Here is a 24,505-nt window from a genome sequence, read left to right as displayed (position 1 = left end):
GTGATTCAGTGGGCTTTCATTTCTTATGCTATATTTGGCTGTAAAGTTTAGTTGGGAGCATTTAAGAACTCAGTGTTTTATATTTGTGACATTGAAATTTGATCGAGTGAATTTTCTGTATGTTATCTAGCTTTAGAGATTTTAAAAGTCGTTTATGAACTGAAGCTGGTTGTGCTCAGGTTATGAAGAATTAGAATTACTCCTTTAAATCAACAACATTACTCTCTTTCTACTCAGATACAAATTGAATTTTTCCAGTTTTTTCAGCTCAGCAATTCAGATAATTTAACAGCCTCTGTTTTTATGATTGAAACTCATCCCAAGTTATTTAAGACGTTTAGATCTTTCAATAGTAATAGTAAGAGGAAGGTGGTATCTATAGAAAAATGGTCTTTTCTTCTTAGTAACAGATACATTTCTTTATAGACAAGAAAATCAAAGCTGAAGAGACTTTTTCCTCCCTCTGAGGAAATGGCTTTTGAAACCAGAAAATCCTTCCCGACCTCTGTTCCTTCCTTGTTACAGCTAAGCATTACTTAGCTCTTCTAGCCAATAGCATCACTACATCTTTATTGCTTCTCTTTGCAGTCACTTCATTCATGTCTGTTGTTTTATAACAAGACTCAAAAAGTAACAGGGAGAATTTTGGAGTCATTTTGTGAGTCTTGAAGGAATATTCTTCCTTTTTTATTTCCCACTGCTCCCAGTAAAGAAATTCCAATGTATCATTATTTCATCCCAAATAATAATGTCTTGCATTTATATAGCACTTTTCAGCTGACTGAGTGCTTTCACAGATACTCTTTTAAAGTACACATGAGTGAAGGGGGGCCGTGGGAAGATCGAAGCCCCCTGGACATGACTCCAGGCAGGGAGGTGAATTATATACTGCCACTAAAGGTGTTTTTCTGTGCTATGCCCTTTCCTGCCAGGCAGCAAGGTGGGCTGACTGGGGATTATGTCTCCCTGCCAGGCTACACAGAAACTAAGCAAAGGGTAAGACAAGATCACCCACCTCTGACTCCCCTCCCACCCTCAGCTGCCTTTCTTCCCCCAACTGATTCCCTTTCCCTCTGCTTTGGACACTCTTACAATTCCCAAGTTCCACTGTTGTGTTCCAAAATTCTGACCTTTATTTCTTACCTTTATTACTGTAGATTCCACCAGGATACCCTTGGCTTCCTCGATCCTCTTTCCTTTGCTTCCTTTATACCTTCCACTGTCTATCCCAACCCTCTCCATCTTATTTCACTTTTTTCCTTCAATTAAAAAGTTTAAATGTACTCATCAAAAAAGAAGAAAATTACTAAACCCAAAACAATGATTTTTACTCCATTTAGTGGTGTTTGCATATTCCTTAAGTCATTATCTTAAGGCCTCCTAGCTCAGTGCCTGGCAGCCTTTCAGTAAATGTTGTTCCCTTCCTGTTACTTCTTCCCCTTCACTCTACGAGGATACTAAAATCGTGACTTAACCATAGTTGAGTGACCTCTATTTGCCAAAACACGTAACTGAAAGTAAAAGTAGCAGGATGTCCTCAGTACAGTCTCACAGTGATATGGTTAGCACAGGAAGAAATACTTTTTTAAAAATGTTCTCCCATATAAAAATGTTTACTTTGATTCTAGATAAATGGTTAGGTATAGAAAAACAAGACAGATGAGCAAGGGGGGATGTTCAGCTTTGAGAAGAGAGAACTCAAGCAAGAATTTGAAAGCTTTCTTCAGATACTGAGAGGATTGTTATAGAGAAGGTTTATTCAGCTTACTTTTTATGTCTCCTAAGAAGTTATGGGAAGGCAAGTTTCAGTATGATAAATCAAATGAACTTCAGTGAGAACAGCCTGAACTAGAATGCACTGCCTCCTGAGTTCCGCATCGCTGGAAATACTAGGATACTAACTAGTCATTTAACAAAAATGAGTAAGAGGAATTTAGGCATAGATTTGCAGGCCAAACAAGTTGACCTCTAAGGCTTCATCTAATGTTAAAAGGCTAGTTTGGGCATAACATTTAACTCCTATTTATGAAATGGGCTCCATTATTAGACATTATCAGATATGTTCATTTCAGTTGTTCACCATCATCTTTTGCCCCTTTTGTGAGTGGAGAAGAGTAATTGAAATTTTTCTTGTAACTTAGCAACATAATGTCATAGATAATGATGGAATCAGTGATATCTGTCCTGTTTCCTAAACTTTAGAAAGGCCATATCAGAAGTACTTTTTAAATTCCAATTTGTTTTTTCTTTGAATTTTATTTGATAGTGAGCTACCTTCAAAGTATAACTTTGAGTGTTAAATAAAAATATTCTAACTATAATTGACTTAATTGGTCATAATTATACTTTTTGGTATACCTAATTATTTGCTAAAGGGCTTATATTTATATCCTAAGGTTTGTAATCCTTTTGGAAGGTATCAGTTTTAGACTTAAGCCTTTGCGTTTTAATCCCCATCATTTTGTAACTTAATATTTTAGCGGAAATATTCTAGCTGGTCTCGCAAATAGTTGGCCTTTAATACATACCTTATTTCTCTGATTCTAAGATGCTAGTGATTGCGACGTGCATCACAAATTTAATAAGTTTATAAAGAAGTGAAAAATAAACTACGTTTTACTTTTATCATTCATTTGTTTAGATTCACATTTAGAGTTTCAGTCTCAGTTTCCTTTTGACCAGTATGTACAGCTTCACTGCGGCACACTGCTTTTCATTATCGATAATAGTGTTTTTGACCTCTTTGAAATCTTTTAAGATTGTATAATTTTGAGGCATATTGAAGAATACGGAGGTTTGTGTCCTTGTTCTTTCTCGTAAAACTCAGGCTACTTTAAATTACTTCTCTGGAATTAGGTATAACTTTGGACAGAGGCATTCAGTGCTGAGTGATACAGCCCTTCACAGGGTATGAGTCTGTCAAACCAAATTCCCCTGGCTGAAAAATGCTGTAGTTTGTGACCACTGTCAGTTTTCTTTGCTTTTAATTGAATTGGCGGATATGACAGCCTAGTCACTTTTACCTGATAGCATAATCTTTTTGGTAGCATTTAAGTAACAAATCAGTGATCTAAATTTTAAGTTGAAAAGCCTTCCTTGTTTGGTGTTACCTATACCAAGTAATAAATAAAATGGCAGGTAGATTTGTATATACTCAGGTAAGGATAGCTATAACAAAACTCCTATGCCTAGTGGCTAGTAAGTTTCTTTTGACATAATTGTAAGAAATGTCAGTTTCAAAACTGTTGAAATTTATAAAACCTGTATCTTAGAATCCAGGAAATAATGGTATTTGCTGATTGGCTAATCCCTAGGAAAGCCAGTATGGTTTTGGCAATAACTTTCACATTTACATATTCAGTAGTAGATGGTGTTTTTCTGCAAAAGACATAAAAAGTGTTTTTCCGCCCCATAAGGGTCTTCATTTTACAGAAGGATTTGAAGAAGCTGGAAGGCTTTAAAAAAAAAAAAAAGAAACACGACAAAATGTAGCCTTTAAAATAAATGCTGTGTTTAAATAAAATTTGATATTCTTACAAATTTTATGAAATCTCATAGTTCGAACATGCTATTTGTTAAAAAGCAATTCTTACAAAGATGAACATCAGACTTTTCACATAGGTACTATGAAAATCTGGATTGTCCTGTACCAGTTTCAGAAATAATACATTTGAAAGTGTTTTGAAAAACATAAAGCATAAGTGTAAAGTGGCTGTAATACGTAATTACTAAAAATAGAATTATCTTACAAAACTTTTAACTAGGAAATACAAGCAGATCATGAATATTTTCTTTAATATTTAGACCACTATCAGTATCTTGATCATATCATTGGTGTCTTAATCACCTAATTAAAGACAACTATATTTTTATACCATTTTACTTCTTAGCCAGTTCAGTCTTATTCAAGTTAAACTTTTGCCATCAGTTTATTTTATTATGTCAACATGCCTAGCAGCCTGTGCTACTTAATCTATCCTCTGAAGTTGCTAATTCCTTGTTGTCTGTTTTTTGCTGATGTACCCCTGTACATTTGCTGTCACTTCACATCCGCTCCTGTTTGCAGTTCTTGACCTTAGGAATAATTGCATGCAGAATAAGAAGTGGAAGACTGAATTACAAATGCATGGAGATGAACTCTAAATGAGCAGTGTGAGGAGAAAAAGAATAGAATGTATAACAATGAAGCCTAATTGACTTGGAAATTTTTTATAGCTAATAATTTTGTCTGCCATTTATTTCTAAATTTAATTAATGTAACTTCTTTTTAACTCTAGTCATCTCAACTTAATAATCCCCAATTTGTATGGGTGGTACCAGCTTTGCGTCAGCTCCATGAAATCACCCGCTCATTCATAAAACAAACCTATCAAAAGCAAGACAAGGTAAGAATATAGCTATATTTGATTATTCTACAATTACTTCTAAAACCTTTTATAAAAACAAAACATGAATAAAATTGCTGAGTCTTGTAGTCAGTCTGTTACATTTTTATAGTTATTAATGTAATTCATTTGTGTTATATAATCTTGAGTTTAAAAATCCTTTTGCTTTCATTTCTCTGGAGCTTTTCTTTTGATATAGCTAGCTTATTTCTTTTTTGTTTCCTTAATTTATTGAAATAAGTAAACCAATTTTAAAAGTTAGAATGGTATTTTAGAAATTTGTTTGAAAAGATTTGAAAGAGTTCTTTTTTAAAACATATCCCTTTTAGAAGCAAAATTTAGCAGAGGTTAATTCCCTTGTAAAAGTACATAACCAGATTGATTTTATTTAATTCTATGTAGAAAATATGAATGAAGAAACCGTTATGTTTACGATCACTCACCTAGGACTGCATGTTAACATAGAAGTATTAAACTGACAAAAAAAAAGTGTAAATTCTCATACCATTTTTCTTTTTGTTGTTTTTACCAAGAGCATTATTCAAGACTTGAAGAAAAATTTTGAAATAGTAAAATTGGTAACGGGAAGTTTGATAGCTTGTCATCGACTTGCAGCAGCTATGGCGGGACCTGGAGGCTTAACTGGTTCAACACTGGTGGATGGTCGATACACTTACCGGGAGGTATGGGCACTATGCTTTTGTTTCATGATTTACAACATGCATTGGGACTTCCTGCACTTGAACTCTAAAAATAATATTTGTTGGATGTAACTCGAAAGAGGTAGCATGACTTATGTTTGGGGAGATGGAACAATTTTATGTCTTGATTATAATTATTTCAAAACAAAAGTTTAGAAAGTTGGTATTTGTGGGTAAATCAGTAAACCACCTAAGAACTGCATATGATGAAGTAATAAAAAATAAACATCTTTTTTTTATCTTTGATATGAAATACTAATTGTCAATTCTGTGGATAATGGCTTTTGTTTTCAATCAATTAGTACTATTATTTTTTTAAAATAGGAAGTAACCTTAATTCACTAGTTGTGAGTTTTTGGTGTTTTACTTTGAAATTGCTGAAATTATACTTTATTGGCATCTAAAGTCAACTGAATTTGTAAGAGGCTTGAAGTAACTTCTACTACGTTGTACTGTCAACTTATGAACAGATTTTTCACATTTACTTTACCCTAAATTCTCTGAAAAAGCATTAGATAAAACTTTTTTATTTTAAAGTACTTTCTAATTTTTCTTTTAGGTAGAAATGTGCGGAGTTAAATAATTGTCATTTCTTTTTGCAGTATTTAGAGGCCCATCTAAAATTTCTGGCATTTTTCTTGCAAGAAGCTACTCTGTATCTGGGTTGGAATCGTGCCAAAGAAATCTGGGAATGTCTTGTGACCGGCCAGGATGTTTGTGAATTAGATAGAGAGGTAAGAAGTTGGTATAGTGGATAAAGTAAGGCAGAAGTGGGACTTAATATTTCACTTTTTGTGTGTGTCCCACATCTTTAGTTCTAAGCACTTTTCAATTTACTAAGCATAGGTTTGTACTAGAAGGCCAGGAACTATAAGTGGTGGGCAAATATTTTATATAATGTGATATAAATAAATGTGTGAGTACTTTTGATACCATTGTATATAAAACCAAATTAAACTATGTAAGTACAGCTAAGGAATTCTCAATATATCTTTTAGTTCTCTTTGCCAGCACGTGAAACTAGTTTTAAGTTACCAAGAGAAAACTGAGTTCCTGCAATGATGTTGTACCCCAGAAACACCAAAGAGGAATGAATGCCTAAACAGATTTTTAGAACTATAATTAAACAGCTGAAAATAGATTAAACCAATAGCACAACACCTGTTTTGATGTTTTCTAACAGTAAATTGCTGTTTCCTCCTCTCATTTTACAGAATAATATTAACTACTTCATAGGTTTGTTGAAAGGACTAAATATGTAACAGTACCTGGCACACAGTAAGGCTTATTAATAAATGTTTGTGGAAAAACCCAAGTATAAAATTCAAAGCAAAGTATGAGTATATATTTTCATTATCAGTGGGAAAGATTGCTAGTAACTTACTGCTTTATTTAGTTCAGAGTTCTAACAATTTCAGTTTTGAGTGGTATTTTGGCAATATATAATAAATTTTTGGAGAATTAAAAATAATTTAACTGTCCCAATTCGGAATATATAAATACATATATTTATTCATATATATATATATATATATATATATATATATATATATATATATATATATTTATATATATATTTATTCATATATATATATATATATATATGAAATGGATTTTAGTTATAGAGTAATAATTGGTCTTGATCCACAGATGTGTTTTGAATGGTTTACAAAAGGGCAACATGATCTCGAGAGTGATGTGCAGCAGCAGCTCTTCAAGGAGAAAATTCTAAAGTTGGAGTCATATGAAATCACTATGAATGGTAGGAAAGAAATATAAAATCTTTTTTTTTTAGTCTTTGAAACATTTTATTCTTTCCTTTTCTTCTAAGCCAGAGTTGTCCAAACATTTTTCAACGTTTTTTACCAAGGGCCATATGTGGTAAAATACACAAACAGCCAGGCCACTCACTCGAGGTGAAGTACGTATTGCCTCACCTGGTTTATTTAAATAAACTAAATATATTTTTGGAATTTGCTGCGGGCCAATTAAAAATGGACTGTGGGCCGCAGTTTGGACACCCCTGTTCTAAGCCAACTTCTCAGAAGCAACCAGTTGGGAATATCTTTCAGGTCTTTTCCTTATGCATATAAAGATGTTTATATATACGGATAAATTCCTTTCTATATAAATGGTATCTTATAATTAACTTTTATGCCTGATAACTCAAGTTGCCAAACTGTCTTTTCATGAAGTTACTTAGTACAAAAAGGATTCATTTTAAGATAAATATGTGTTAAAGTATAGAAATCTCCCTTTTAGGTATTTCTTTTCATTGAAATATTTTTTTCTTGAGCTATGATTCACAAACCATTAAATTAACTTTTTAAAAGTATATAATTTAGGATATTCACAAAGTTGTGCAACTTTCACCCAGAACATTTCATCATCCCAAAAAGAAATCCTGTACGTATTAGCAGTCACTCCCTATTCTCCCTACCTTCAGTCTCTAATCTATTTTTTGTCTTTATGGATTACCCTAATCCAGGCATTTCATATAAATGCAATTATACAATATGTTGCCTTTTGTATCTGGCTTTTTTCATTATGCTAAGGAATGATGTTTTCAGGGTTCTCTCAGGTTGTAGTATGTATCAGTACTTCATTTCATTTAGGCCGAATAATATTCCATTGTAAAGATAGTTTATCCATTCATCAGTTGATGAACATTTGGGTTGTTACCACTTTTGGGCTATTATTAATCATGGTGCTATAAACATTCTTGTACAAGTTTTTGTGTGGACATAGGTTTTCATTTCTCTTGGGCATATACCTAGGAGTAGAATTGCTGTATTATATAATTAACATTTGAGAAACTGCCAAATAGTGCAGTATAGCTGCACTATTTTATAATCCCACCAGCAGTATGAGGGTTCCAGTTTCTCCACATCCTCACTAGTACTTTTTATTGTCTGTCTTTTTTATTTTAGCCATCCTAGTAGGTGTGAAGTAGTATCATGTGGTATTGATTTGCATTTCCCTGAAGACTAATGATACTGAGGGTCTTTTCATGTGCTTATCGGCCATTTGTATATATTCTTTAGGGAAATACCTGTTCAAATCTTTTGCCCATTTTTAGCTAGGTTTTATGTCTTTTTACTGTTGAGTTTTGAGAGTGTTTTTGTGTATTTTGCATACAAGCTCTTTATCTGATACATACATGATTTGCAAATATTTTGTCTCATTCTGTGGGTTGTCTTCTCACTTGCGTGATAGGCCCTTGAAGCACAAAAGTTTTTAATTTTGATGAAGTCCAATTTATTTTTTTCTTTTGCTGCTCGTGCTTTTGGCACCATATCTAAGACACCATTACCTAATCCAAGTTCTTAAAGATTTACACCCATGTTTTATACTAACCATTTTATAGTTTTAGCTCTTGATATGCTTTGAGTCTTTTCATTGATTATCTTTGTTACTTAGAGTATATGAATTTATCTGACATTCTGTAATTTCAGGTTTTAACTTATTTAAGACTTTTTTTGAAAATGTGAATCTCTGTGATCATCGATTGAAAAGACAAGGAGCTCAGTTGGTAAGTACATTATTCTCAAATCTAGATAATTTGGATAACCTAGTAAAACTTGATATACAGCAAAAAACGTGTTATAATTGAGATAAAACGAATTTTATTTATTTTTTTTGAATGGATATCCCCTTGCCTGCTGTTTTCTGCATTGATTACAGCTTCTCTTACAGTGTACTAGAGGCCCCCTTTCCAGCAAAACTGACTTCTCAAATCCCTCTGTGCTTCTTGCTGATCTGGGGCAGCCAGTGGCCTCCTGTGCCTAAGTGAATGCAGACTAAGATAGTTTCATCTAAGCTACCAACTCCTTAGATCCATCAATCCACACGTTCCTATAAAAACGAAAATCTTCAATTCTGGGATTTCAGTGGTAGGGATTTGGGTAGAAAAATTTAGGAGCAGACAATGATGCATGAAAATAAGGATCTATAGAAGGTATACAGATGATGTTTATATTTACATGTACACCTTAAAAAAGAAAGGCAAAACACAGCTCTTTTTTCTAAGACTGTTCCATTCATGACCTAGCTTCCTGGGTGGTAAGAATTTTTACAAGATTTTTTAAGCCCTTGGTAAGACTGAATTGAGCCCCAAGGATTAGTAACTACCTCTAGCTTGACTCCATCTCCTTTTGAAGAAAGCTCCTGAAGATGGTAGCCATCTCACTCCTGTGCTATTTCTGCATCAATAGCTCATCTGGGTAGACGTCTAGTTTAGATATAAGGGTATCTAGAGAAAAATTTCCATATCTATGCAAATTCCCTTGAACGTTGCCCAGTGTTTCTGTGGTTGGTTGTTTTTTGTTTTAAAGTTCCATATTGGTTCAGTAGTGTTCTCATATAGCTTGGTTTTTGTAGCCTTAATTCATATTGAACTGAAGAGGTATAGACTTACAGTGTAATGGAAAATAATTGCAATTTTGTGACCTTGGTGTGCTATACAATTTTTTTTTTTCTTTTGAACAGTACGTAGAAAAGCTGGAATTGATAGGAATGGATTTCATTTGGAAAATAGCCATGGAATCACCTGATGAAGAAATTGCAAATGAAGCTATTCAGTTAATCATAAACTATAGTTACATTAATCTAAATCCTAGGTTAAAAAAGGTGGGTATCCAAGGGAAGAAGACACTCATATACACAAAATGGCAGAAAATTATATATTTTTTATTTGTAAGTTGGCATTCCTGAAGATAGGCTTCTTTATTTTGACATTTTGTCCTTAATGATTACAGCTAAATGCCAGACTAATTTTACTTCCCATATACCTCTTATTTTTAGGATTCTGTATCATTACATAAGAAATTCATTGCTGATTGCTACACAAGATTAGAAGTGAGTAGCAGATTTTATTTAACCTGTTTTTGAAATAAATGCTTTGGTTTTTTCCTTTTATAATTTTATATTTTGAGATCATGTGTAATGTTGATATTTGTAGCTGGATCCTAGTGAAGAATTTGTGAAGCGTATCATATTGTACCAATTTATGAACAGACATTTGCCTTGATTCCCCCAATAAAGAAGTACACTTCGTAGGAAATTGTTCCTTCTCCTCCACCACAGCTCTTGCCTGTTTTACCTATCCCCCCTTGGAGGGTATGGAAACTATCTTCAGAAAACAGGTCTACTTTACATTCCATATTTCCAGTAAATTCTTTTTCTCCTTTTTATATATTGGTCCAGGAATTTTATACAGGCACTTGCTTCTTTTCCCATCCTTCCCCGTGTTTCCATACAGTTTATATTATAAATGCTATTAAAGGCCACAGCAGGACACTCAGTAGTAAGTGGTGTTGCTTTTCTTTGTCCGTTAGACGCCTGCTGTGTAATACTATCTCACATATATTTCCAATGCCTTATTTCCAGCCTAATGTTTAAAGTATTAAGCATTCACTTACTTTCTTAATGTGTGCTTACTTGTTTTACATCTAACAAAAATTATTCCAAAAACATAAAATGCTACTGCCCCCAAATGTCAGTATAGTAAACATTTTGGTGATGAATATGTGCTAGAATCCGTACAGGGTTTCCTAAGTCATGACTTCCATCCAAATCAGTCATCATAAAAACATTTAAAGTATGTAAGTGCCCCGAAATCAAGTACCATGGAAGTATGAACATATGTAGAACAGTAGTTCTCAACTGGAACTGATTTCTCCTCCCACGATTATTTGGCAGTGTCTTGGAGACCTTTTAGGTTGTCACAAGTAGAGGGGTCCTACTATGGGTAGGTTGTAAGTAGAGGGTAGGTTGTGAGTAGAGGTCACATGCTGTTAAACATCCTACAATGCCTAGAACACTCCTCCACAACAAAAAAGTTTCCAGCCCCAAATGTCAGTAGAGCTGAGGTTAAGAAGCCCTGATTTAGAATGATTATTTCTTATTTTTATAGGCAGCCAGTTCAGCACTTGGTGGCCCCACCCTAACGCATGCAGTGACCAGAGCAACAAAAATGCTTACAGCCACTGCCATGCCAACTGTAGCAACATCAGTTCAGTCTCCATATAGGTAAGTGATTACAGAAGTTACAACACATCCACAATGCATGAATATGTATCAGTTTAAACAAATAATAGGCACCATTTTCCCTATGGAGATCTCTCACTTGTTTATTTCCTCATTTTATTTCACAACTTTTGCAAACAGTCATATCCTGGGAAGTTACATGTTCCCTATTATATGTCCCTAAATTTGCATCTCTTAAGGATTTGTAGGTCATCTTCATAACCACCCAAGTATTGCTCTGCTCGGACCCCTCTATCTAATAGACAAGTTTTGTTGTTTTTTTAATTCATTTTATTTTTAATCTGTTTAATGAGTAACCTTTTCTATTATGATGGGATAAAGATATATTCGTTGTATAAAGAGTAATTTTTTTTCTTTCAAGTTTGAAATATTTACTTAGACGACTTATAGCTTTTCTCCTTGAATAGTCAAATCCACGGCATTAACAGCATAAGCAAAATAAAGGGAAAGATGATAAGTAATTATAATATAATAGTCAGTTAAAATATTATTTACTTAAAATTATTTTTCAAAATAATTTTTAATGAGAACTTTATCCCCAAATATTTGTGATAAATCTTTGAACTGATATTCTCTTAATTAACATTGCTGTGTTTAGTGTTTTTGAATATTTCCAGTGAAATCTGAGTTCAGTACTTGATATAGTTCTTTGATATAGTAAAGAGAATAGGTCATTAGTGAGAAACTTCAGATTGAAATAACTAAAACACTTTTGTGAGGTTTTATGTACCTTTCATTACTGGTAAGCAGCCCCAAATCACAGGTACACAAGAGAAGGGCTCACTGTCTGCTCGTCACTCTGCTGCCCTCTAGTGATGGGCACTCATATAGTCTTTTTCAACAGAAATAACTAGGTGTATATGTATTTTTTATTCACAGTTGGAGATATTCCTTTTCTTTTTAAAGCCTCCCTGTAGAAAAAGGAATCAATATCCTCGCGTGCATTGTCCTTTTCTTTCTTCATTTTTTTTTATTTTTTTTTTTCCATTAGAGTTGACATTCAATATTCTGTCTCAGGTGTGCAACATAGTGCTTAGACACTTACATATTTATCTTCTTTTTTAAAAATGAGTTCAGTACTGTGTAGTGATAACTTTATTAACGTGAAAGAAGCCAATAAAACTCTACCCTCTAGACTTCTTTTTAAAATGGAAGAAAGTGATTATAGATTGAACTAATGGTAAGAACACTAACATGACTTTTACATTCCCACATTCTCAGAAGTATATCTCAGATAGACTTTCATGAAGAATGTGTATTAAGAATTCCGTATTACATGTTTATAAGATGTAGCCCATCTCTATAACCTAGGTCCTTAATGATTCATTTGTCTGACAAACCAGAATAGAAATGTATTTGTGAACTATTGAATTGGGATTTCCAAACTACTATGTCTTTAAATAAGTGTGCTTTTTGTGTTTTTTTTTACTAAGCGCTTTTTATGTGAATCATTTCCTATTTGACTACAGAGCAAAACCACAATATAGTTTTTAAATATTCTCAGTATAAACTCTAAACAGAGTTAATGAGGATGTATAATGTCAAAGTTGCATTTGAACCAGGACATTGTTTTTATCTTATTTTACTAGTTTTGAAAGAACTTTTCAGTGACCATAATTGTTCCAACATATGAGGGAGGAGTTATTCTCTCATCTGTACAGTGTTTTGCAATACTGTCTGGGGTTTAATTTATTTTTGAGGTGTAATTAAAACAGTGCACTCAACAAATCACTTATTATAGCGCTTAGATATTTTCTAAAGATTTTCCATCTGAATATCAAATTCGGACTCCTGCTTATAGACTGAAAAAATTTAGAACTCTGTTAAATGTATTTAACAAAACTGTTAAAATGTGTTTAACCAACTCTTTTTTAAGTACTGCTAATGCTAATCAGCTTACCAGACCAATGGTTAGAAATTGGTAGTACCTTTTTCAGTTTTAGAAATACACTTATTTGAAATACCTAGACTTTTTGGAATACCAAATGTTTAAAGGCATTTGGATTTTCATCTCCCATGTTAACCCATGCAGCGTTCTCTTTAATAAAGCATAGAGCTGTGACTACGTGCTGCGAACGTTGGAGTCCTATTACAGTCCTCCCTTTGTGTTCGAGGGGGTTGGTTCCAGGACACACGCACACACACACAGTCTACCCCTCTCCACCCCACTCTACCCCGCTGTGGATACCAAAATCCAGGGATGCTTAAGTCCCTTATATAGAATGGCATAGTATTTGCATATAGGCTATAGCAGGGTATGCCTACCCACCACTTCATTCGTGTGGATTCAGTATAGTACTTGGCGCATGGCAAATTCAAATTTTGCTTTTTGGATATTCCTGGGTTTTTGGTTTTTTGTGGTTTTTTTCCGAATATTTTTGATCCACAGTTGGTTGAATCCGTGCATGCGAAACCCACAGATGTAGAGGGCTGACTATATTTCAAATGATAAGTAAGATTTTATAAGACTAACCAAAAGAGACCTCAGGTCTCGTTTTTAGTCTATCAGAGCTCCACACTCCCTTGCTGTGTGTTTCCCGCCCCAGAGATGTTTGTCTCCTAATGTGTGTTGAGTTTTTAAGTGCTTTGAAAACCCTTAGCGTAACAAATTCTTGTATTTTAAGTTTAACTAGGCAGAATGTTCACTTAAACCAGATCAACAATTGTTTGTCTTTCCCTTTGTCCTCATTCTTAACCTAATTGAAACAAATAGCAACTCTTATTTGTGGAATATTTCCTGGCTTGCATTTGTCTTCTAATTTTCAGGCGATTTAGAACTTTGTCAGAGTCCATGTGTTTACAGAATTATGTGGCATATTTTAGTTGTAAGATTATGAAAATCAAGTACACTTGATGGATTAATGGACAAATGGGCCTGGAGACCCCGGTCCTCCATTTACAGAACAAGTGTTTTAAAAAGAAAAAGAAAAAAGAACAGCAAAGGCAATGTGGGGAAGGGCAGGCTTCTCCTCCCTATTCCACCTATGTGCTACAGCTGATGAAAGGGAAGGTTAGTCTTTGTCCTTGACCAGTGAGTGCTAACTGTGTGGTTTGGTGAAACAGACTAGAATTGAGCTCAAGTCAGCATTCATTTCAAATATGTTTAAAAAAAATTTTTTTAACCCATAGATCGACTAAACTTGTAATAATTGAGAGATTGCTACTTCTGGCAGAACGCTATGTGATCACTATAGAGGTAAGCCTCTCTTCTTTTTAAAGCAACTGAATCTTCCTGTTACTAGACTTAATGTGTTCAGTATGTATTTTTGAGACGTTTAACAGTGGCTCTCTGTATCTGACCTGTTTGACTTAATGTCTTTTTCAAGGATTTTTATTCTGTTCCGCGAACTATTCTACCTCATGGTGCCTCATTTCATGGACATCTTTTAACTCTTAATATTACTTATGAGTCTACCAAAGATACCTTTACTGTAGAGGTAGGTTCACATTAAGCTCTACAGCCATTTCATAAGAACATGTTGATTAAGATATCTGCATGAGGGACTTATTCTAAAAGCTGTTTGGTAAACAAATACAGAATAGAGACCCGAAATGAAAGGAAATGATGGGGTATTATAAAGCAGACATGTAAGTAAATACATGATATACTATCAGGTGGTGGTGAATGTTATAAAGAGTAAATAAAATACAGCAGGATAAGTTGGTAGAGAGTGATAGGTATACATGAAATACCATTTTAGATAAAGATGGACAGGGAAGATCTCTCTGAAGTAGTGGTGTTTGAACAAAGACTTGAATGAAGTGACAAAGTAAGCCATTTCTGGGAAAGGACATTCTGAGCAAAGGGAGCAGAAAGGCAAAGGCCCTGAGGTAGGAGTTCGCTTGGCTTGCTCGTGACAAGCAAGGTGGCTGATGTGACAGTGAGGAAGGCAAAGAATGGAAGACCTGCAGTGGGCGAAGGACTTGCGATTTTATTCCATGCATGAGTAGGGGGAATTGGAGTAGGAAATAGAATGTTTACTTACAGCAGAAGGGAAGCCTCGCAAGGGCAGGGATTCTTGTCTTTGTGTTTTGCTGTGTTCTCAGCTTCTAGAACAGTGCCTGATAACACAATACATGCTCCCTAACAGTTGTTTAAGTGAATGAGTAAACGAATTACTCACAACAATGTCTAATTTTATGTTACAGGCTCACAGTAATGAAACCATAGGGAGTGTCCGGTGGAAGATAGCCAAGCAGTTGTGCTGTCCTGTGGATAATATACAGATATTTACAAATGATAGCCTGGTGGGTTTAAATAAAAAGTTCGTGGCACATTAGCCTGATAGGCATACTTTCCTCTTCCTTTCCCTCTTATTAATTAAGAAACCACTTTTTGCAGCTGACAGTGAATAAAGATCAAAAGCTACTGCACCAGCTGGGCTTTTCTGATGAACAAATCCTTACAGTGAAGACTTCTGGCAGTGGGACCCCCTCTGGGAGCTCAGCAGATTCCTCTACCAGCTCAAGCAGCAGCAGCAGTGGGGTTTTTAGTTCATCATATGCCATGGAGCAGGTATTGAATGCTGAATTTCAGTTTTAAAACAAAAATTTAATATCTTTTTGCCTTCAGCTCATAGAGATTTGGATGATTTTGTCCTTTTCTCTCAGGCAAATCCTTCAGACTGTATCACTGAAAAATGCTGAGCTTCTATTGGTAAAAAGATGTAGAATTTATCAATCTTCTGACCCATAGAATCTTGAGTCCCTGAATCATTCTGCCTGGCCACTGCTTGCTACTCCTCTTATACATCTCTCTTCATTGATTCATCATTTTTCCCTTTAGTGGGTCATTCTCATTAGCATTCACACGTGCTGTGTTATTTCTTCCATCTTTTAAAAAGCCTTCTCTCTTCACCCCAATTCCTCCTTCAGTTCTTGTCCCCTTCTCTCCATCCGAGATCAGCAAAACTCCTTGAAAGAGTTGTTGAAACTCTATTGCCATTATCTTTTCAGGCTCTTTTCAAGGTTATCTGTCACTTCCGCCTCTCGATCCTCATGTTCTGGATATTTCAGCAAAGTTGATACATGTGATCACTTCCCCTTGAAATACTTTCATCACTTGGCTTTCAGATCTTTGCGTGACTGTGTTTTTTTATCTTAGAACAACCTTGCTATGGATATCAAAGAACTCTTTAGGGTTAGTATTAGTATTGTGGGTTTTTTTTAAATAACTATACAGTACTTAAATATAGCAAGAATTTAGGAAAGAAATCCCATTCAGAGTGGTATTATAACAGTTAATTAGCAACAGAAACAGTATACAGAGGGTGCCAAAAAAATGTATACACATTTTAAGAAAGGAAAAAACTGTATTAAAGTTGTAATACAATGAATGATGCTGCATTCATTTGATTAACGCCATCTTTTGAATGAACGTCATACTACACATTGCTACCGTAATTCAACTCAACTTTGAAAAGTAATACATAGATAGCATCTCTTAAAATGTATACATGTTTTTGGCACCCCCAGTATATAGTATCTTCAAGTTTAACATTTTTACATTTTCATACTTACTTTTCATATATATTCATTAAAAATTTTCCCCTATATAATAATTCTATAGTAATGTCTAGTTTCTTTTTCCTCATAACCAGAAAATGTACTTTAATCATATCAGAATCTCTTTTCTCACCTTTGAAAAAACAAGGTGAGAACTTTGTTTTTCTCGACTTCAATTACATATATACGTATGTATTGTGCATAAGTGTATGTACATATATATACCGTGTTTCCCCAAAAATAAGACCTAGCCAGACAATCAGCTCTAATGCGTCTTTTGGAGCAAAAATTAATATAAGACCCGGTCTTATATTATATTGCATTATATTAAATTATATATTATATTGGACCTGGTATTGTATTGTATTGTATTATATCATATCGTATATATTATATAAGACCTCATCTTATAATAAAATAAGAGCAGGTCTTATATTAATTTTTGCTCCAGAAGACGCGTTAGAGCTGATTGTCCAGCTAGGTCTTATTTTCAGGAAAACACGATACTACTATAATTTTGCTTTTATGTTACTCATTGCCTTGTTTGCTCCTCACGAGCTCTGGTCAGCTTTCAGTGGTGCCCACACTCCATGTTAGTAATTACACCTGCCCTTTGTTTTACCTCTCTTCTTCTGCCTGTCTTTTGGCGCCTTTAGCCTCCTCACCAGCAGATGGGTAGGAGAAGAGAGCCCAGGTAATAAGCACACTAGAAGGTGTGAGATCCCTGACTCTGTGTTCCCATGTGTTCTTTAATGCAGGTGAGCACTATGCTCCCCTCGAGTTTTACAGTGATCAGTCTTCCAGAACTAACACTTTTAGTGTTGGTATGTTTGATTAAAAAGGGGGGAAATTCTTTTGTAAATTTGTGTTTATTTTGTTTTTTTTCCCTCAGGAGAAATCCCTTCCTGGTGTCGTGATGGCACTTGTATGTAATGTATTTGACATGCTGTACCAGCTTGCCAATCTAGAGGAGCCAAGGTAAATATAAATATTTACAAAGCTTGGAAGAAGTTACTAAGGGAACCAAGTAACTTCTCATTTGAATGTATTTTACTTTACATCTCACAGTAAATGACTGTTACTGAAACTGGCTTGTGTGAAAAAAAAATTTAATTTGAAAAATTTCAGGATAACTCTACGAGTTCGAAAGCTTCTGCTCTTGATACCCACTGATCCAGCCATTCAGGAAGCCCTTGATCAACTTGATTCTTTAGGAAGAAAGGTATGTGTGTCTTGGATAGTTATTTAACTGGGATGGAATTTTGTATTATGATTCAGTGAAAATACAACTCAAAATCACATTAAGGTTATTTGATATCAACTTTCCCATAATAATTTTTCTTCTTTTGAAAAGTGCCGTCTCTATAAATGGAAATCAGAACTTCATATTGGCTTTTAAAGTATCTAGATAGATTTAAAAACTATGTCAAATTTTAAAACTAGAAGAGCCTTTAATATCAATCTACTTCTACCTCCTTCATGTTATATATTGGGAAACCAAAACCCAGAGAGGTGAAGTGTCTGTATCTTGTCCAGGATCAGACTGTAGCTCTGATACTTCTATTATGGTGCCTCTCTGATTGTGATTATTGCATATGTTTGAGTTGCTTACATAAATGAATTTATCTTTTGATTTTTTTTTCACTGTTAATACATAAAATTCATTTTATTTAATTTTTCATATATTGTTCCTTTATGTATATATTGAAATAGAGTGTTTTATCTATAATGTTTATGTTTTCAGAATAAATTAATTTAGAAAAAAGTTGTTAGAATTAAGTTAATGAATTTTATATTTCAGTGGTTGAAGTCTAGATCAGCTCAGTCTTGTGGTATACGGCTTATATATTAATTTGAGAGAGAAGAGAACTAATGTAGTTATAAAATATACCATTAGCATTAGTTCAAAAATTCTTAAAACTACCACTTTCGCAATCTTATAATTTCATTATCAGTACTTAGAAGTACAGATTTTGAAAATACAGAAACAAATTAAGATGACCATGCTAGTGTTGCTTAGAACACATTCTCAGTGGCATTCATGTAGGATTGTAATACTGTTGAGCATTTACAGTTTGTGTGATGGAGTTTGATGTCTTGTTAATAATTACAGAGTGATGTATTTTTCATTTTTTTTAAACTTAGAAAACATTGCTGTCTGAAACAAGTTCTCAGTCTTCAAAATCTCCATCCCTTTCTTCAAAGCAACAGCATCAGCCAAGCGCCAGTTCAATTTTAGAAAGTCTGTTTCGATCTTTTGCTCCAGGAATGTCTACCTTCAGAGTGCTCTACAACTTAGAAGTAAGAAACCTAATTTATTTTTGTTTCGGTTTGCAGAATCATGCTTTCAGATGACAGAAATAAATGGACTTGATCTGTTAAAAATTAGTTTTTAAAAAGAGTAAAAAATAAAATATAAACTGAGACATTTGTTTTTTGCCTTTGTGAATGCTCAATTTTTTTCAATTTATACCTATGTACATTGTTATACTTGCAAAATAGCATCTAAATAATTAATTAGGAAGCCTTGTCTATAAAAATGTGTCGTTAACCTTCCTCTAGAAATTTTGCAAATATGTATTATCAATGACTAATCCCAAGCCTTCTTGTTATTAAAGGCATCTTAATTTTTTCAAAGCTATTGTAACTTGTTGACATTAATAAAGCTTTATGAGGAATTTATCAGAAGACAGGTTAACATTATTTCAAGATTTAAAACAAAAACACTGGAAGAATTTGAGCAAAAGAATATTTTTATTACCTTCCTCTCCCAAAGTAGCTTTAAACTAGTAGATTTAGTTCAGTAAACATTTACTAATTGTTTAGCATCTATAAGTCATTGTGGTAGTTAAAGGATCAAAGATGAAAAGACAAGACCTGTGCTTCAAGATCTTACGAGTAAGACATAGGAGAGGCTGGATATACTGAGTCTTGAAAGCAAAGCAATATGGGAGAGTGACCAGGTAGAAACAGTCCTGCTCTTGGAGGGTCAGGGGTCAGACTTTTGTGCCACATTAGGTCTGGAGAAAATAAAGCCCTGGATGATTTTGCTTTGACCTAGGAAGTTATATCCTGTAAGTTATTTATTAAAGAATCAAGATCAATGCGTAAGCAGCCTTAATTACCAAATTGTCATTTATCTCGACTATACTTTGATTCATAATTAAGATTATAATTGCTAAAGGGTGCCTGCTTGGGCATTTTTTTCTAAATTTTATTTCATCTGACTATAATTTGGAGTATGTAATTATATTCATTCATTTTTATGCTCTACTTGTTGCTTATATGTTCTAACTGTGATAACATTTCATATTTGCCTTAAAATAATTATTCTTGTCAAAAAATATGTTGGATTCAAAGGTAGAAAATATTTAGCATAATTTTTAGAGTAAAGTATGTCCTTATCTAATGTGGACATTTAAAATGCATGCTATCCCAAAACAGAATATTGCCTAGAAAGTTTTGGCCAGTTTAAGCTTATAAATTTTGAACCTTCCATTGCTGTCAGACTTGTCATTTTCTTTTGAATGATTGTCTCAAAAAAAGTTACAGTATAAATCTTAACACCCACATTTGAGAGCACCTAGAAAAACAGAATGGTCCAACAATGGCTCTAGCATTAGGACTTCTGTTCACTGGGAATTCCTTTGGTAGGTTGTCTTTTGCTTTAGACAACACAAACATTTGGAAACCCTAACACTCCCAGAAGCACTTGTTTTTACTGTTACCTGAAAGCTTAAATTCCTTAACATTTTGATCTTTGACTTATGTTTGCCTGCTAGGAACTTCAAAGTGGATATTCCAAATACCGATTCCTTTGAAGAAACATTCCATCTTAACTAAACTGTTGTCCATTAAGCGGGGGGAGTATGTGCATATGGCTGTCGACGCTCAAGAAGGATTAGAATTACTGAGGATTCCCATTTTCCTGTGTAATGCTCACAATCCGGGGCTAACAGACCTGTTACCCAGAAAACAATTTAGGAAAAAAGCATCTTTAAAAAAAAATCCTACACTAAAATTCTAAAATAAGCTCATAAAACCTCCATAGGTTCATAGAAGCAGATCTTTTAAAATCAAAACAACTAAATAAGCAATTGTTTACTCGGTACTTATTTTATGCCCGTGCTATACTGAGCACCTTAAGCTTGTGTTAATCTCATTTAATCCAAACAATCCTCTGGTAAAGATAATTTATCCTCAGCTAGCTGATGAGAAAACTGAGGCAAAAGGGAAACCTACGTGCCCGAGATCTGTCAGAGATCATAGAAGGTAAAAAAACCGGGCGTCCGCATGGCTCAGTTGGTTAGAGCTCGAGCTCTGAATAACAGGGTTGCCAGATTGATTCCCACATAGGCCAGTGAGCTGTACCCTCCACAACTAGACTCAAGACAATGAGCTGCCGCTGAGCTTCCAGAGGGGCGGCCAGAAGGCTCAGTTGGGTAGAGCACGAGCTCTAAACAACAAGGTTGCTGGTTCAATTCCCTCCATGGGATGGTGGGCTGTGCCCCCTGCAAGTAAAGATTGAAAACGGCAACTGGACGTGGAGCTGAGCTGCACCCTCCACAACTAGATTGAAGGACAACTACTTGGAGCTGATGTGCACTGGAGAAACACACTGTACCCCAGTGTTCCCCAATAAAAATTTTTTAAAAAGGCAAAAAACTAAAACATGAACTAGACTTTTGTAGTTTCAAATATATAGTTTAATCATTTATGTGAAATAATTCTCTGCCATACCAAAATATTCAGTTAAGCTTTCCTTAGGTAGGTATTGCAGTGTTATAAAAGGGCATGAATATTAAGAGTGAGACACATCTGGATTTGGATTCTAACCATGTGACCTTGAATGGAAGGTTATTAAACTCCTGGGGTCACAGTCTTTACCTGTAAAGTACAATACAGATGCCATGCATAGTGAGATGAAGAGATAATGTATGTTAAGCACCTCATCTTATGCCTAGTGCATCATTACATGCTCAATGAATAGAAGTTAGAATCATTACTAGGGAGCTTATCTAGCATTTTTAGTAAATGGGCTGTTTTATAAAACTCAGTGTATATACTTTTTCAAGAAAATAGCTAGCATATCACGTAGAATATCTGCTCTTATCTAAGCCTGAGAGCCTTTGACATTCACGTTTGCTGGTTTCATGAAAAGAATTCATTAGCTTTCTTCAAAACAAAGGTTTTTCTTGCTAAGTAACTAGAACTTGGAAAATGTGATTATTTTAATTGTGAAACATCAGCCTCTGTATAATTTTTGGGGAAAACAGCATGCAGCATTTAAAGAGATTCTGACTTGAGTCGTCTGATTGTTTTACTAAGTAAAGGAGTAATTTCTGCTGGAAGTGTTGGGATGATTAATTGTGCTTATGTATTTCCAAGGTTCTAAGCTCCAAACTCATGCCAACTGCTGATGATGACATGGCAAGAAACTGTGCGAAATCCTTCTGTGAGAACTTCCTCAAAGCAGGAGGTTTGAGGTTAGAGTTTCAGTATGTTACATGAATTCCAGAAAATGAATATATTTTAATTAATTTCTCTTGCCAAGCCTTGCTTATTCTACAAGGTATTATGTGAAGCATTGTGAGAGTTTTAATGAGAAGGAATGATGTTTCAGTCTTTGGAATATTTTAATTCATTTTTTGACTTTTCATTATTTGGAAAACTTGGAGAAGCAAGTAGTGGGAGAAGTTCTCGGGAAGAGTAGAGAGGAGGCTGTATCTGTTTCTGCTGATCCCCACATCAGCTTGTGATAAGGTGAATTTGCTTCCCAGCAGTCCATGTTGTGCAAAGCGTTAGTTCTGTGGCTGCAAAGATCAATTGGGTATTACCCCTGCCCTTGAGAGGCTCACGGTTTAACACAGAATGACAAACAGTTATTACAGGTATCAAAACAGAGGCTTATAAAAAGTGCTTTGGGGCAATAGAGGTTAAGGAAGAAAGTGGTTAAATTAGTTCAGTTTGGTTGGGGTCAAAGATTAGAAAATGCTTCACAGAAAATGACATTTGAGCTGTGAAATGAATAGTCATTCCCTAGGTAAATGAGGAGGGACAGGGGACTCTCAGCCAGAGGTGCGGCGAGGGATGAGTAAAGCATGAAGGTGCATGGCCTCTCTTGGGAACGACAGTTGCCTGGTAAGGCTAGAGCAAAGGATAAAGGGAACAAGTATGTAAATAAGGGTCACGGTGAGGATTTTCAACATTATCTTATAGAACATGGGAAAACAGGAGGTTTGTAAGCCAGGAATTACCTAGAACAATTAACTCTGGCTGCAGTGGAGAAGAATAGAAGTGGGAGAGACCGGAGGCAGGGAGAACTATTAAGAGCTGACAGTTATCCAAAGAAGAGATAACCAGCTCTAAATTTAGGGCAGTGGTAGAATGACACTTATGAGGTAAAATAGGCAAGTCTTTATGACTAGATAAAGGGTAGGAACGTTTATAAAATGGCCTGATGATTTCTACCTTGGAAGAGTGGGGAGATGATGAATCTTAGTCCTTACGAGGAATAAACATGGAGAGAGATGGAGGACAGAGAGGAAGTCAAGAGAAATGAATCTGATTGTATAAGAGGTTCCTGTGAGTCACATGAAGTGGATGGTTTGGATATGATGCTCTCCAGAGGAGTGGAGAATGGTGTTAGAGATTTGGGAAGGCATCAGAGTATAAGTACAGCCGTTAGGGCATAAGCAGCTGGCAGAACTGAGCGGCAAGTGTAAGAATGGGAAGTAGAATCAGTAAGCAGAAGTCTGCTTTCCAATGAGTGAAAAAAGGGGGGTGACAGTACTTTGATGGGAAGACTAACTGAGGGAAAAGTTTGCTTTTCTATTTGATTTTAACTTGTAGAGGTTTGATTCTCTAGGCTGACTGAAAGGGGCCGATGAAAAAGGAAAGTAGTAAAGAGCAAAGAAAGAGGGATGATCGATCAGTGGGGCTGAGTTCTACCGCAGTGTAAAGGAGATTTACTCTAGGCAGAAGTACACATGCCATTTCCTCTAGGAGTGAAAACCAGCTTCAAGTTTGCGCAGAGGGTAGTTGCAGGAATTCCTATTTGGAGGCCTGAGGGGAAGAGAAGTTGAGTGGGACCGTGAAGGGATAAAGAGGATGAGAAACACAGAGATGGAGCTAACAGAATTCCCAACCACGTGGAAGGAAAGCCTAGTGCACATATAGTTTCATTCTTTGTTCAACATTGTGGGGATGTGCCTTTGTCACAACTCACTTCAGTTGACTCAGGCAATTACAGAGCTGTGGTAATAAAGGCATTTTACTTCTGGCTTCTTTTTGTATGTCAGTTAATTTGCATGCCAGGCATTGTTCTAAGCACTGGGAACAGAGCAGTGAATAGATTATTCAAAAACCTGTCTTTGTGAAGGTCACAGTCCTGTGGGGGAGACAAATAAAAAAGGAAGAAGTAAAGGTAAGAGTGTTTGTCAGGTGATTGATAAGAGCTGTAGAGAAAAATAAGACGAGGAGGGGATGGAAAGGGTTGCAATTTTCAGTAGAATGGTCAGGGAAAGCGTCACTGATGGGGTGACATTTACAGAGAGCTGAAGGTGTGGGAGTGAGACCTTGAGATTCTTGCAGAAAGCTGTCCACAGGAGGCCAGTGTAGTTGGGACAGAGTGAGGAAGGTAGGGGAGGGGACATGAGGTTACAGGCATACCAGAGTTCGGGTTCTGTAGGATCTTACAGGCTACTGTGAAGACTGCCTTTTTTCTCTGTAGGAAATAGGAAGCCATTAGAGAAGTTTGTGTAGAGATGGAGTGCCATGATCTGACTTACATTTTTAAAGGATCGCTCTGGTTGATTGATTGAGACTCGATTTTGGAGGTGGAGCATCAAGAGTGAAAGCAGGAAG

General features: G+C 35.2%; 1 protein-coding gene across 2 annotated transcripts in view; it reads left to right on the top strand.

Annotated features, from left to right (window-relative positions):
- USP24 (ubiquitin specific peptidase 24) overlaps window positions 1–24,505 on the top strand; it is a 129,229-nt gene that overhangs the window by 50,314 nt on the left and 54,410 nt on the right. For both annotated transcript variants that reach the window (XM_019742818.2, XM_019742816.2), the window contains exons 17-32: window positions 4,278–4,385; window positions 4,919–5,068; window positions 5,689–5,820; window positions 6,737–6,848; window positions 8,542–8,618; window positions 9,575–9,715; window positions 9,890–9,943; window positions 11,001–11,116; window positions 14,264–14,330; window positions 14,461–14,571; window positions 15,284–15,382; window positions 15,477–15,650; window positions 17,532–17,617; window positions 17,768–17,861; window positions 18,785–18,940; window positions 22,028–22,125. In XM_019742818.2, coding sequence (XP_019598377.2) covers window positions 4,278–4,385; window positions 4,919–5,068; window positions 5,689–5,820; window positions 6,737–6,848; window positions 8,542–8,618; window positions 9,575–9,715; window positions 9,890–9,943; window positions 11,001–11,116; window positions 14,264–14,330; window positions 14,461–14,571; window positions 15,284–15,382; window positions 15,477–15,650; window positions 17,532–17,617; window positions 17,768–17,861; window positions 18,785–18,940; window positions 22,028–22,125 — 1,775 coding nt within the window. The remainder of the gene's footprint in view (window positions 1–4,277; window positions 4,386–4,918; window positions 5,069–5,688; window positions 5,821–6,736; window positions 6,849–8,541; window positions 8,619–9,574; window positions 9,716–9,889; window positions 9,944–11,000; window positions 11,117–14,263; window positions 14,331–14,460; window positions 14,572–15,283; window positions 15,383–15,476; window positions 15,651–17,531; window positions 17,618–17,767; window positions 17,862–18,784; window positions 18,941–22,027; window positions 22,126–24,505) is intronic.

Source organism: Rhinolophus sinicus, linkage group LG06, assembly GCF_036562045.2.
Source record: "Rhinolophus sinicus isolate RSC01 linkage group LG06, ASM3656204v1, whole genome shotgun sequence".
NCBI classification, from domain to species: Eukaryota; Metazoa; Chordata; class Mammalia; order Chiroptera; family Rhinolophidae; genus Rhinolophus; species Rhinolophus sinicus.
The sequence above is the reverse complement of the archived record's forward strand: the minus strand, read 5'-3'. Positions and strand labels throughout refer to the sequence as shown.